This window comes from Lethenteron reissneri, chromosome 29 (genome assembly GCF_015708825.2).
Source record: "Lethenteron reissneri isolate LAM-NWPU_2019-01 chromosome 29, ASM1570882v1, whole genome shotgun sequence".
NCBI classification, from domain to species: Eukaryota; Metazoa; Chordata; class Hyperoartia; order Petromyzontiformes; family Petromyzontidae; genus Lethenteron; species Lethenteron reissneri.
Window position 1 is genome coordinate 12,601,791 of NC_083807.1, and position 12,140 is coordinate 12,613,930.

At 44.8% G+C, this 12,140-nt stretch overlaps 1 protein-coding gene across 1 annotated transcript in view; it reads right to left on the minus strand.

Annotated features, from left to right (window-relative positions):
* Positions 1–663: 663 nt before the first annotated feature.
* The window catches only part of LOC133349261 (eyes absent homolog 1-like), a 132,210-nt gene continuing 120,733 nt past the window's right edge, over positions 664–12,140 (minus strand). Inside the window, exons 16-20 of the mRNA XM_061562612.1 lie at positions 9,795–9,955; positions 8,353–8,467; positions 7,355–7,476; positions 5,467–5,567; positions 664–3,406 (exon numbers count right to left, since the gene is read on the minus strand). Of these exons, the coding sequence (XP_061418596.1) occupies positions 3,326–3,406; positions 5,467–5,567; positions 7,355–7,476; positions 8,353–8,467; positions 9,795–9,955 (580 nt within the window). The 3' untranslated portion in view covers positions 664–3,325. The remainder of the gene's footprint in view (positions 3,407–5,466; positions 5,568–7,354; positions 7,477–8,352; positions 8,468–9,794; positions 9,956–12,140) is intronic.

Sequence of the window (12,140 nt, forward strand, 5' to 3'; positions counted from 1 at the left end):
CCTCTCAGCTGCGAATAATATTATTGGTGGCAGCCGTGACATCCGCAAAACTAATTTTTCGCGGTCCTATTCTTCTGTTATGCACCGAAAATGTTCCCACGGATGGAGATAACCTCACGGAGCGTAGGATCGGCGTTATTGGTCCTGCACATTGCCGCAGGTAAGAGGAGTTTTCATTGACGTGTGACATATGCTTTGCCCGTTCATTCAGAAAAATTTACATCGGATAACTTTGTGATCAATCTTGATTTGAAGCTTTCGTGACTGCAGGAATTCAAACTCTTTGGTTCTTTCGGTAAAGTCACGTGGGTAGAACTTTGTGATCGTTCTTAAGATTGCTGTTAATCCACTGCTCGTCACACTTCACAGTGCTGGAGAGAATGGATGGGTGAAGGGGGGAGGGGACCCAGGACAAGCTCATACATCACTCGCCACGGATATTAGCTGTGGCAAGGAATCACACTTCAGTTACAGGGATTCTTAGTGTAACGCGCTAACTGCTGCGCCACTGCTCTGAACTTAAATTTGTAGATAAAGATGTTGAATTAATAAGTAAATTAAGTGTAAAATGTCATTCAACATACAACCAAAAAAAAATCGACTCATTGAAATATGCTATTTGAAATGAACAAAGACAACATTTGGTCACAGGACAAAAAGTGGTGTCATCTCAAACAACATTTTTATTAAATTAGCTAAACATATTGCAAGGCTCCTGTTAATTTTTTCCCAGACTAGAACACGCAATATATATAATACAAATGGAAGGCAAGCGTCACACGTCCCACTCGGGTCTCAGTGACGGCCACTCGCTCATCCGCGTGACTAAACGAAGAAGTGTGTATGGAGGAGGGCAAACTCCTACACCACGTCACCCTGAAATGTTTCAGTTCACAAACCAAAGCTTTTACGAGGTCAACGTCAGGAGGAAAAAGGGGCCTCTGTCTCCCTTCGCCTGGATGTCGCAGCAGTCGGCTGTTTTGACTCGGAAAAAGGAGACAAAACCCACGCCGACACGAAAACAGGGACGGCTTGCTCAAGCGTCGTCTAGTGCGTGTGATCACCCGGTTATTGTTTTTAAAATGTACTTCTCTCAAATGTTAGAAAAGTCAAAAGCATGTCCCTTTTGAATCTGCAATCAGAAGCCAGTTTCCCACAGACATACACGGCAGAGCGATATAAAATGCCTTGCGAACAACGAAACGTTGGGACATTTTGGCGTGGGTGAGAATGGAGCTCATATTCATATGGTGGCAATAAACGATCCTCTTTCCGTACACAGCATGACCCGAATGCACTTAAAGCAAGGCTGCTCAATGTGTAACCTTTCACTGCTAAATTCCTTCTGCCAACACATTCATGCACTTGTTAAATTTAATGCAAATTGTAAAGTTCAATATAGTTCGTACTCGTGCATGCCACTTTTGTTCATATTCGCGGATGTTCATTTTCGGCAAAGCTCGCACTCAAAATAATTGCTATGCGAGGCATTTTATTTATTTATTTAATCTGCTTCCAATACGAACCCCAGCGACGTCAAAAGTTGAGCAGCCGTGATTTAAGGGAACTTCGCAAACATTCATTTCACCAAACTGGACACGGCTAAGTTTGTTGGTTAAGACGTTTTACATTTATCCGGCTTTCAATAACGCACACAGAGTAATTCATTCTGGGAAAGATACAGGAAAAGTTGAACAACTTAAATGCAACAAATAATGAATTTTCCAAACAGAAGGCGTTTTGTTTTGCTTTTCAATTAATGCCAGCCACAACATTTGCTGAACTTAAAACTAAATATCGCACAATCACAGTTGAGAGTTCATTTAGTCTCGAGTGCTTACAATTAGAGATTTCAACTCAATTGCTGAACAGCGCACAGCTTGGTAATAAAAGGCACCACTGTCAATATTGTCTAATTATTTTAAAAAAATCCCTACGCCTATAAACGTCATGCTTGAATTGCATAGGAAACAGTTTGCTGCAGCAGCGAACAAGGTAGAACATTCTAAATGCTGACAGATGCTGTCCAAGTTGATATTGATTTTCTACACACAAAGGGAATATCACATACTTCCATACTTTACTTACAAAACGTTTTTTTTGCTTCAACCTTAGGTCTTTTTTTTAAACAACAAATACGTTACTCTTAAATGCACGAAACAGATCAATTTACAAATCAGCTTCCAATTTCTACAGTAAAAGATACACGAAAGGCGACAATTAAAAAATATATACTGACAATTCCGCGTGTCTGCCATCATCATTAACAGTCACACATGATTAGAAGCTTTGATTTCGAGTGACGCATTTTGGTCAAACAAGGACGGAAGTTAATTTTATTTGTATCTACATATTTACCCACGATGCATTGTGACATAGTAGTAATTCGTGAAAAACGTGGCACGACAGAAGCACGTGCCGACGTGATTTATCATTTTCAATGCCGACACACGGCCCACCCCCCCACAACTTACACGTCACGACCTTTTAATGTTTCGTTTTCGTTTCCATCTCCCCCCTTTCTTTTAAACAATGGGTTAAATGACGGCAGGAAGTGTACATTTGATTGTCGATGCAGATCTGCATGTTTGTTTTTTACAACATATCCGAGCATCTTGCTCTCAGAACCGGTCTCCTTTTTTTACGTACCTTCAGCAAATGACGGGGGGGGGGGGGGGGGGAGGTGAAAAATTACAATAAATACATTACAACGGTTTACATCTTCGCAAACACATTTTGATAACAGACTCCCACCCCACCAGCCCACCCCACCACCCCCCGCCCCCCTCCCTTTTCTCTTATAGTTGTCAACATTCTGATTTCTCCATCTGTGTCTGTCATTTGTAATGTAGCCTTTTTGTTACTTGAGCACTTAAGAGCAGATATCAAGCCACTGTTGAAACAATGAATAAAAAAACCCCAGAAAACACCGCATCTGTGGCTGAAGAAACACTCCGGGCTTCATCCCAAGTCCACCGTGAGTCTTGCACACCTTCTCCTTTTTCTGCCAGGCCGGTTTGGACGTAAAAAGGGTCCATGCAAATCCTTGGTAACATCAAGTAAGCTCCGTTCCACCATAGGTCCCCTTTCGTCCGGGGGCGAACAAAATTATCTGTAGATTTTTTTTTGTTTGTTAAAGAGAAATCACTTTTCGTGTCCCCGCCGTGGCAGAGTGAGGCACGGGCGAAGTCTTGCTTTGCTCAAGCCGTCGGCCTGGGGCTAAGAAGAGACTTCTTCACTCGGCTCCACCGAGTCCAGGCGTCTTGAGCTCCGGGACGACAGCAGTGGCGGCGGCGGTGGCGGCGGTGCGACTCAAGCGCAGGCACTACAGGTACTCCAGCTCCAGGGCGTGGTGCAGGGCCATGAGGTCCGAGTGGCTTGAGATGCGCCAGAACGGCATGTTGTGCTGGCGACAAGAAGAAAGCCGTCGCCGTTAACACTCGCGGCGTTCGGGCGACGTTCGCGTGCAACGGCATCGCTTTATTTAGCTCGCTCCGATACGGGTTTCGGGGTTCGTGCTGCCAGTTGCTCAGCACGGCGTCCGACGTTTCGCTCCACGTGATAGAAGCTTCGTCAGCAAAGCTGGGAGTTCCAAGCACGTGCAGTGGAACGTCAAGACACCACGCCGAACAACTTGCGGTGCAACCCGAAAACGCATCAGAGCTATACGGCAAAAACCTACGCAATAGCATCGTCATCCAGTTTGCACGAGGCATCAAGTGTATGCAGTCACGGATTAACGAGTGCTGGTTAAAAATCAATATATACACGTAGGTTTGAGCCTTCTTTTCAAAGATACCCCTCAATTTACCATGAAGCTCAACACAGGAGATCAAGTTTTCATCTTCATAGTGAACAACATAATAACGACGATTTTAGTTTGCGGACGACATATTAAACATGATTTTATAAGAAATATAGAATAAAAGGCATAAAAACATATTGGAATTGGGAAGAAAAAAAACCGCACATCGGGAGCAGTTTTGGATCATGTTTTCATCAAAGCTTACCACCTCCATCTACATCGTGTTATTTCATGAGCGCTGACCTTAAAATATTCGTGCTGATTTTAAGCAAACACTGAAAACTCTCTGATAGGATACACTTTGAAAACATCCAAAACAAAAGTACAAACGTATATGGAATTTGCCGATGGTAAAGTAATGTAACACAAGCCACGTCTCTCCCATGTGTACTTTGGAACGGCTTAAAAAACTTTAAAACGTGGAAACTGATACGTTAAAACTTTCGGCAAACGCCAACTTTCGCAGTTGACGCCCCGCGTGTTTTGTTGTCCAGCGCTTGCGAAGCCGTGGCAAAATAAAAAAAAAACGGGGGCGGACGGCACAAGCGACTGAGCCAGAACATAACCCCAGCGTGGGAACGCGCCGGGCGCGCGGCTCGGACTCACAAGGAGGGCGCACACCAGCGCGGTACCTGCACGGGTGCAGGTGGCACGCAGGCCCTCATGCTGGCGTTTGTGCAGGGGGCTTCAAAGGTATGGTGAAGGTGGGGGGGGGGGGGCTGTGTCAATTCTCAGCACGTTGGCCCCATGCAGGACAGTCTGGGAATGGTTATTCTCGTTAAGTAATGTTGATTTCTAAGGGGCGCAGTGGTGGCACTGTGGATAGGGCATTGCACCATTAATCAAACGACCCCAGTTCGATTTCCATTCGTGGCTAGCATGAGTGGCGAGTGATGTCTGAACCGATCTTGGTCACCGCTCCACTCCTTCCCCCGCCCCCATCCATGTCGTCCAACCGCCATTCCTCCTCTCCCTTCGCTAACCCACACTGACGAGTGTCGTGAGGGATGGTCAACCAACTCCCGTGGCCGACGAGGAATACGGAGGCCTAAATTGAGTAGCGGATTGACAATGAACCTCATTATATGTTGATTTTATATTATGTATACATATTAAAAAAATATTTTCTAAGAATACGTATAACTAAATGTCCTTTCTCCAGGAAAACCTTAAGAGTCTCAATACTCTTTTTCAGGAGGGTCATGAAAAATCACTTTGGAATGTTCGGCTTATTGCACCAACCACTTTAAGATTCAGCAGCTCTTACTGTAATTTATAGGTGGTTTAAAAGTGTCGATTGCTGACATTTTATACATTTTAGACTCAGATGGGAGCTAGGTCAAATTCAAGAAAAACAAACGCTTCGAAGAATCCGGCACAATTAAGGGTTTCCCGCTTGGATCCAATGCCGAGATTTCTGCCGTGTCAGTCGGTTTTCCAACTCGAACGTTTAATTTCCTGCGCTCGTGAACGACACCTTTCATATTTACGGCATTATCACATTCGCTCCAACGCTACGAAGGAAAAACTATTTTCGTTATGGTCACGTTATTCAAAACCTTCGTCGTTTCCGTTAAGACGATACGAGTGGCATGGCTCTCGAGGGAAGAGTGTGACACAGCCTGGCAGTGCGGTCGGTTGCTCTGCGACTCCTTGTTTACCTTCTTTGAGGCCTGTTCTTCCTCTACGCCGTCGCCCACAACCACATACACTACCTTCCGGCCAAACCGGGACATAATTCGCTCAAAGCAATTTTCTTTGCCTGGGGAAACACAGGGATAGGGTTATTTACCTGCTTGGATGTCTGTTCCTCATCTTGCCCATCTCCAATCACAACATATGCAACTTTCCTGCCAAACCTCGAAACTACGCGCTCAAAACAGCTCTCTTTGCCTGCAACAACAACATAATACTACTCAGCGACCCTAAGCACACTACAGTTTATGCAAAATTATATATGCTGTAATACTTTCACTCGCAAAAACAAGAGAATGCATAAATAACAATTTTATTCACCCGGGGATGCCTCACTGAGTATCAATGTATTTTCACTCGCATCCTGCTTGGGAGATAATGGCAGTGCTTTTTTAGATTTTTTTTTTTTTTAATGTAGTGATAAATGTGAGTGGCTTGAGTAAGCTCACACAATAATCTCCACCAACAAGGTCAGAAAAAAACGATTTGATGTGCTACCTGTTACAGGCACTATCTCATTGCCCTTTGGGGTGGGTGTTTCACACATTTGATGGCTTTGTCTCTGTGCAATCCACCAACCAAATTGCTTAAAAATCGTGGGGCGTGCCCAACCACACCTAGCAAATGAGCTTCCTTTCGAAGGAACGCAGATTTTTTTGGCATTCGTTTTTTTTTCCCTTGTGGCATGCTTAGGCGTTACCAACATTCAAGCGACGACATTTAAAGCCAACATTAAAAATGTTGTTCTAAAGGAATGGTGATGGACTTAATCATGCAACTACAAGCAAGAAGAGAAAACGCGCGTTTATGCAATACGTTAATATTTCAGCGGGCTGCCAACTGTCTGCAATAGCACAGAATGTTCAAACCGACACAAACCACTCGCCAAAAAGTCCATAAACAAAGCAGCCTGTCCCTTGTAACTATGAAATATAACAAGTTTACCTAAATCCGATTTAATTGAAAGACTTTATTCTGTTATGTTTATATTTATGAACCTGGGCGGGGGGGGGGGGGGGTTTGCCTGCTTTTCAGACGGCTACAAATAAAATGTCAGTAACTGAATTGAGAGTGAGCAGGTAATGTTTCCTGAGCCAATATGTCTACATGGCTCTATGATCCGGAGATTTCCAATGGTCCAGATTTGAACAGACTTCCACGTTACAATTTTTAGCGGAGGCCACTTTCTGACCGATACCATTATCCAAGCCCCACATTTGAATAAATAAAATTGACCACATAACTTCATGGACAGTACCACATTGCATATCCGACTAGCTGGGGCCTGAGATATAAATATTCTGGATTAAAGCGGGTGTGGGGTGTGGGCAGTTAATTGGTCAGGGCGGATGCGAGTCAGATATTTGACATCGTGCTTATTAGTAAATGTAATCAAGTAACACAGGCCTATTATACTATCTATAATATTTATAATTGTGCTCGTTTACCCAGGAAAGCCTCAACTGAATCACACCTCTTCTCCTGGAGGGTCCTGCCAAGTTTTTCAGGAGGAGGCAGAGTTGCTATCTGTACAGTCCAAGTGGGTAGTTTTCAGGTAATTATATGGGAATGGGATTTTTGGCGAGTACCTGTGATATTTTATGGGTTTTTTTTATCAATGGAGAACCCAGTGAAAACCCCATGCATTATAAGAGAACATATAAACTCCACACAGAGAGGTGGTGCTCGAGTCAGGCATTGAACCCAGGCTCTTCTTACTATGAGGAACAAGTGTTACCAACTGCGACATTCTTTAAAAGGTGGCACAATTAGGCGCACGAAACAGGGAGCAGGCCGTGGCTGTTACACCCAAGTTACACACAAGCTGGCCAGAAGATGAGTTGTAGTCCTTACCTATTTTTGTTGCGCTATAAATATTCTCTATGGGGAACACGATTCCCAGGCCGTAGAGGAGCACCTTGGCCAGGGCTGGCACCAGCTGGGTTGTGGTGACCAACACGTTGATGCAGTTTGACCTGTGCGAGAAGCCATCAAATGTCAGCATCAGTTAGCGCAACAACGCCTACAATCTACATCCACCGCGTGAGCACTCAAAGCCCACAGCCGCTCAAGCGTATGCGCTTTATCTACACAACTCACCGCCGTTACTAATTATTGTGATGTTAAGCTGGGTAATAAAAGTTCTGGCGGTCGTTCGTGTTGTGTTAATTAAGTGCACAAGGCACGCGCAATTTTATTGGCGAAAGAAATGCGACGCTCTATCCAGCGGGGTGGGGGTGGCCGCTTGTTAGGCATCACCCAAGCAAGTAACGGTTCAATCGCATCGGCGATTCGATGGATTTGCCACTATACGAGGCCATGATTTGATTCAAGAATAAATTATGTTCTTCGTCTCGTTTTTACATCTTGTTTGCATTGCTTCTCCTTGCTTGTTCTGTCTCATTTGTCAGGTTTTTCTGTCTCCGTTAACCTAAAATGTAGATTTTATTTGGCCGCTTGGGTTTTTGGGCCTGTGTTCGGCAAGTGTGATAACAACAAAAAATGGGCCAGGAACACATACATTGCAGTCGAGTACTGTACAACTAAATTTCGCTGCACTGCCCCCTACTGATAAATTAGCCTCGCAGCAGCCTATAACACCTGTTTTATACCTGGTGCTTGTCCATCTAAGCACTATCCAGGCTCATCCTGCTTAGCTTCTGAGACCTGACAAGATCATTTACATTCTAGGTGACTTGTTCATAGGCATAATTGGGCCTGAAAAAACATTCTTAGGCTTTAAAAACAACAATAACAACAACAACAACGAGACAATGAGGCGAGCAGTCTAAGCGGTCTGACGGAAGGGGGGGGGGCGGCGCGCAGCGTGGCGCAGGGGCGTCTTGACCGACCGGGAGTGGACGAGCGAGAGCGACTTGAGCGCGAGCGTGAGCCAGGAGTCGGTGAGGGCCTCGATCTCTGCGCGCAGCTGCAGCCAGGCGTCCCGCTTCGGTGGCCCGAGGAGGCCTGCTCCAACAACAACAGGAAAGCGACGGCGGGCGCTTACAAAAATAACTCTCGAGGAGCAGCACCGACGGCGCTCGTGTTTTCTCGAAAAATAACGCGGCCCCCCCCCCCCTCTCTCCGCTTTTTGGGTACCCCCGTGTTTCAAACGTGGAGTTCGGCGCGAGGGAGTGAAAAAAAGCAAGCTTGTGAAACTATAACGGAGTCGACTGAACAAAAATGCTTAAGCGTTGATATAAAACACGCAGTATTGAAATAAAAATGTAAAAACACGATTATTTTTTAAAATTGTGAAATCATTTCAGGGGTTGCAAATGTATGAATGTCTTGGTAAGTTGCTAATTCACACTTGCAAAGAGTGATGAATTATTTGCGTCACCAGAGCGATGGAAAATTTCGATTTCGCTTATGTAGTATTTTTTTAAATGCAATAATAGAGTTTAATATTTCACACTTTGACATCAGTCAGCCTGATATTGACTGCGAAAAAGTGAAACCTGAAAACGCCACATAGTTGTGACAATCCACAGCAATAACAGATTAAGTGCTTAAACTAAGCATGATTAAGAGTGTGAGCGAATAAATATAAACCGTGGCAGGCTTAATGAACATGTAACTTTAGTCCCAAGCAGTTCTGACATGACGCGACTGAGGGAGCTGTAAAGGGTGTTATTTCATCTTGTTACATGACCGTTAATAGCACAACAGGGATGCAGTCAAATAAAATATCATCTCCTGCTCATCTCTTTCTCAGCACTTCATGTAGTCTGCGAGCCAGAAAAGGAAATTCAAAATTTCCATGGTGAGGGCCAATCTGTCCAAAAAGGCAAATTACGTGATTGACAATTTTTGTTAAAAAATGTAATGATAAAAAAAACACACTTATACCGAAGTAGTTCAGCCGTGGAAAGAAAAATAACAAAAACTCTACACACGTTTGTCAATAACACGTCTTAGTTGAGAGATCTCTTATTCTTAGGTTTTTTCGGTAGTCACGTAGGTAAACATTTTAAATTAATTAATAAAAGTAAAATAAAACAAAATAACTAAAAAATTTTACCTACGTGACTTTACCGAAAAAACCTAAGAATATGAATCCTTGCAGTCACGAAAGCTTCAAATCTAAAATGAGAGATCTCTCTCTCTGGGATGAAGTAGGGCCATTTCCAAAACCCTTCGCTGGTTACATATTGTTTCTTCATTCGAGCAGCATTAAACGACGAACGTGTTGAGCTTTGACATTTTCGCCTGCGCTCCACCGTCAACGGAAAAAGCCCATCCACAAAACGCATTTCGTTTAATTCCGCGGGAGAAGGACCGCGGTGCTTGCCTCCGACGTTGTTTTTGTAGCTGTTATAGATCTCCTTGACGCGCCGGTAGCGGAAGGCGAGCTTCCTCATCCAGTCGACGCCGCCGCGCACGCCAGTCGCCAGGCACAGGTTGGCGCTCGTCGCCGACGCGTGGAATCCGTCCGTGGCGAAGTTGTACGTGCTGCGGCCAAACGCAACGCGGCAAGGAGCGGGACGCGCACGAGCGCGCAAGCAAAAGTCAGCGACGCGATGCCGCGGCGGAACCAGCACGGCAAGAGCGGTGGCCCTGTGCTCTCCCCGCGCATTGGCGGATGCGAACGCACGGCCGCGTGCGAGCACCACCGATTAGCACGGTCGGCTACGTATGGTGCGAAAGAAGTTCAACAGTTACATACAGACGGATGTTGCATTTGCGTCAACGCCACTTTACTCGGACACATGCCAGAATAACAATTAGAGGTGTTGTTTTTACTTTTCTTTATAGCTATGTCAATGTCGTGAATTATACTTTCTAAGCATCGCCTTGGTCACGTACGGTCTGAAAGAAGTTGAACATATATATATATATACTTTCCGATTCTACTATGTTTTTAAAAATTAACGTTGAACAGTTTTTTATGCATGGTTGGCGAGGTATGCTTTTTCTACTTACTAATTTGCATGGGTCATGAGTGTAAGAATCAATTTGAATCAGTGAACCAATTAATAGTGCATGCCTAATACTTACTCATGGCAACACTATAAGGGCATAAGCTTATTTCATACTCGGAGAAATGTTGATGACACGTGTCATGATTAACTGAATAATTAAGTAAAATAAATTCATATATCGCGATGCCAGCATCGAATCGTGCCAGTAACTTGCACCAGCTTTAGGCGAACAGATCTAATGAGACGCAACCAACGAGACAGAGAGGTAATTTATTGCTGAACAATGAAGGATCTGAATCATGACAATTCAATGAATTGCGGGAAAGTGAAACAATACAGGCCAAATGTGTACACAGTACATGCAAACGAAAAAGATCCCCGTATCGCCTTTAACAGACTGTTGGGGCAAGTGCCTGTTAGCGAGCACCTATGAAGGCCGGCACGGGTGGGGGGGGGGGCAACACCACAGCCTTTGTCTCCTTAGTTAGGGGAGGCCCAGGACTGGTTTAGATAATCGTCACTGGTGTTGGCCATGAGCGGGAATCGAAATCAGGGTTCGTAGGGTAGAGCACTAACCGCTACACTACCACTCCCCACTACATGCACGCACACATAACCATATTTCATAATTTACAATGAAGCTTCACATACAATGATTCCCAAGGTGAATAAAGCAGCTCGCAAGATCAACATGCACAAGACAGACAACACTTGTGGGCTTCCGTCTCCTTTCAGTACTGCATAGGTATATCACTTGAATTATGGCTTAGAGAGGAAATTGCCTTAATGCTGCTTACCTAGGGCAATTTATGGTTCCTTGGTGGTTACTAATTCAAGTACTTCCAGACCAGAGCCTGTTTGGCTCATGAGATCTAGCCGCAATGTGCTGTGGCCGCAGACCAACATGACACAGGAATACACTTTGGCGATGGTCCGGCTTCTACTGCCTCCCTTTTAAAAACAAGCGATGGACTCACAGTGGCGTATTGTCATTTGCCGTTTCATTTCCACGGAATGGAAATTAAACATTTGCCAAGCCAACCCCCCCCCCCCTTGTGCACCAATGTTGGACGTCTCTCTTCATTGCGAAAACCCTGAGCCGATGAGGTGATAGCAATTAATGCAGCCGAGGCTGCACTCGAAACCTGCTACCGCCCAATAATGTCACACGGATTTCACTCCGAACAAAGGCAGCTGTGGTTATGATTCATATAGGACCAGATTTTGTTCTTTCAATTTCATTTTTACCCCCCCCCGCCCCCCAACGTTGTTGTGCCATTGCTTCTTCTAAGCCAAAAAGTCACGTAATTGCATGGGGTCGGCTGCTCAGAGGCACATGGAGAAAGACAATCTCTTCTGCACCTCTCCTCTGAAGTCACGTCCACTGCCCTCCTATCCCAGTCCACCACATCCTCCCATCATCACCCTCGATCTCCTGGCCCCTGCAACTGGTCGCGTCTACATTAACCTTCTTCCTCATTGCCATCTTCTTAGCCTCTGCTCATCACGTGCTCATACCATCTAAGCTTAACCTACCTTTACCTTCGATAAAATTAGTAACCTCTGCTCATCACATGTACAAAACGCAAGACTATTGGTTGCATAATTGGAATGTACCAGTATATAGATGTAATCGCAAATTAAATGCCACCCTGGCTACTCCCGCTGCTCCTGGAATGCATTGATGAAGGACCCTGGCCCTCCAAGACTGGGAA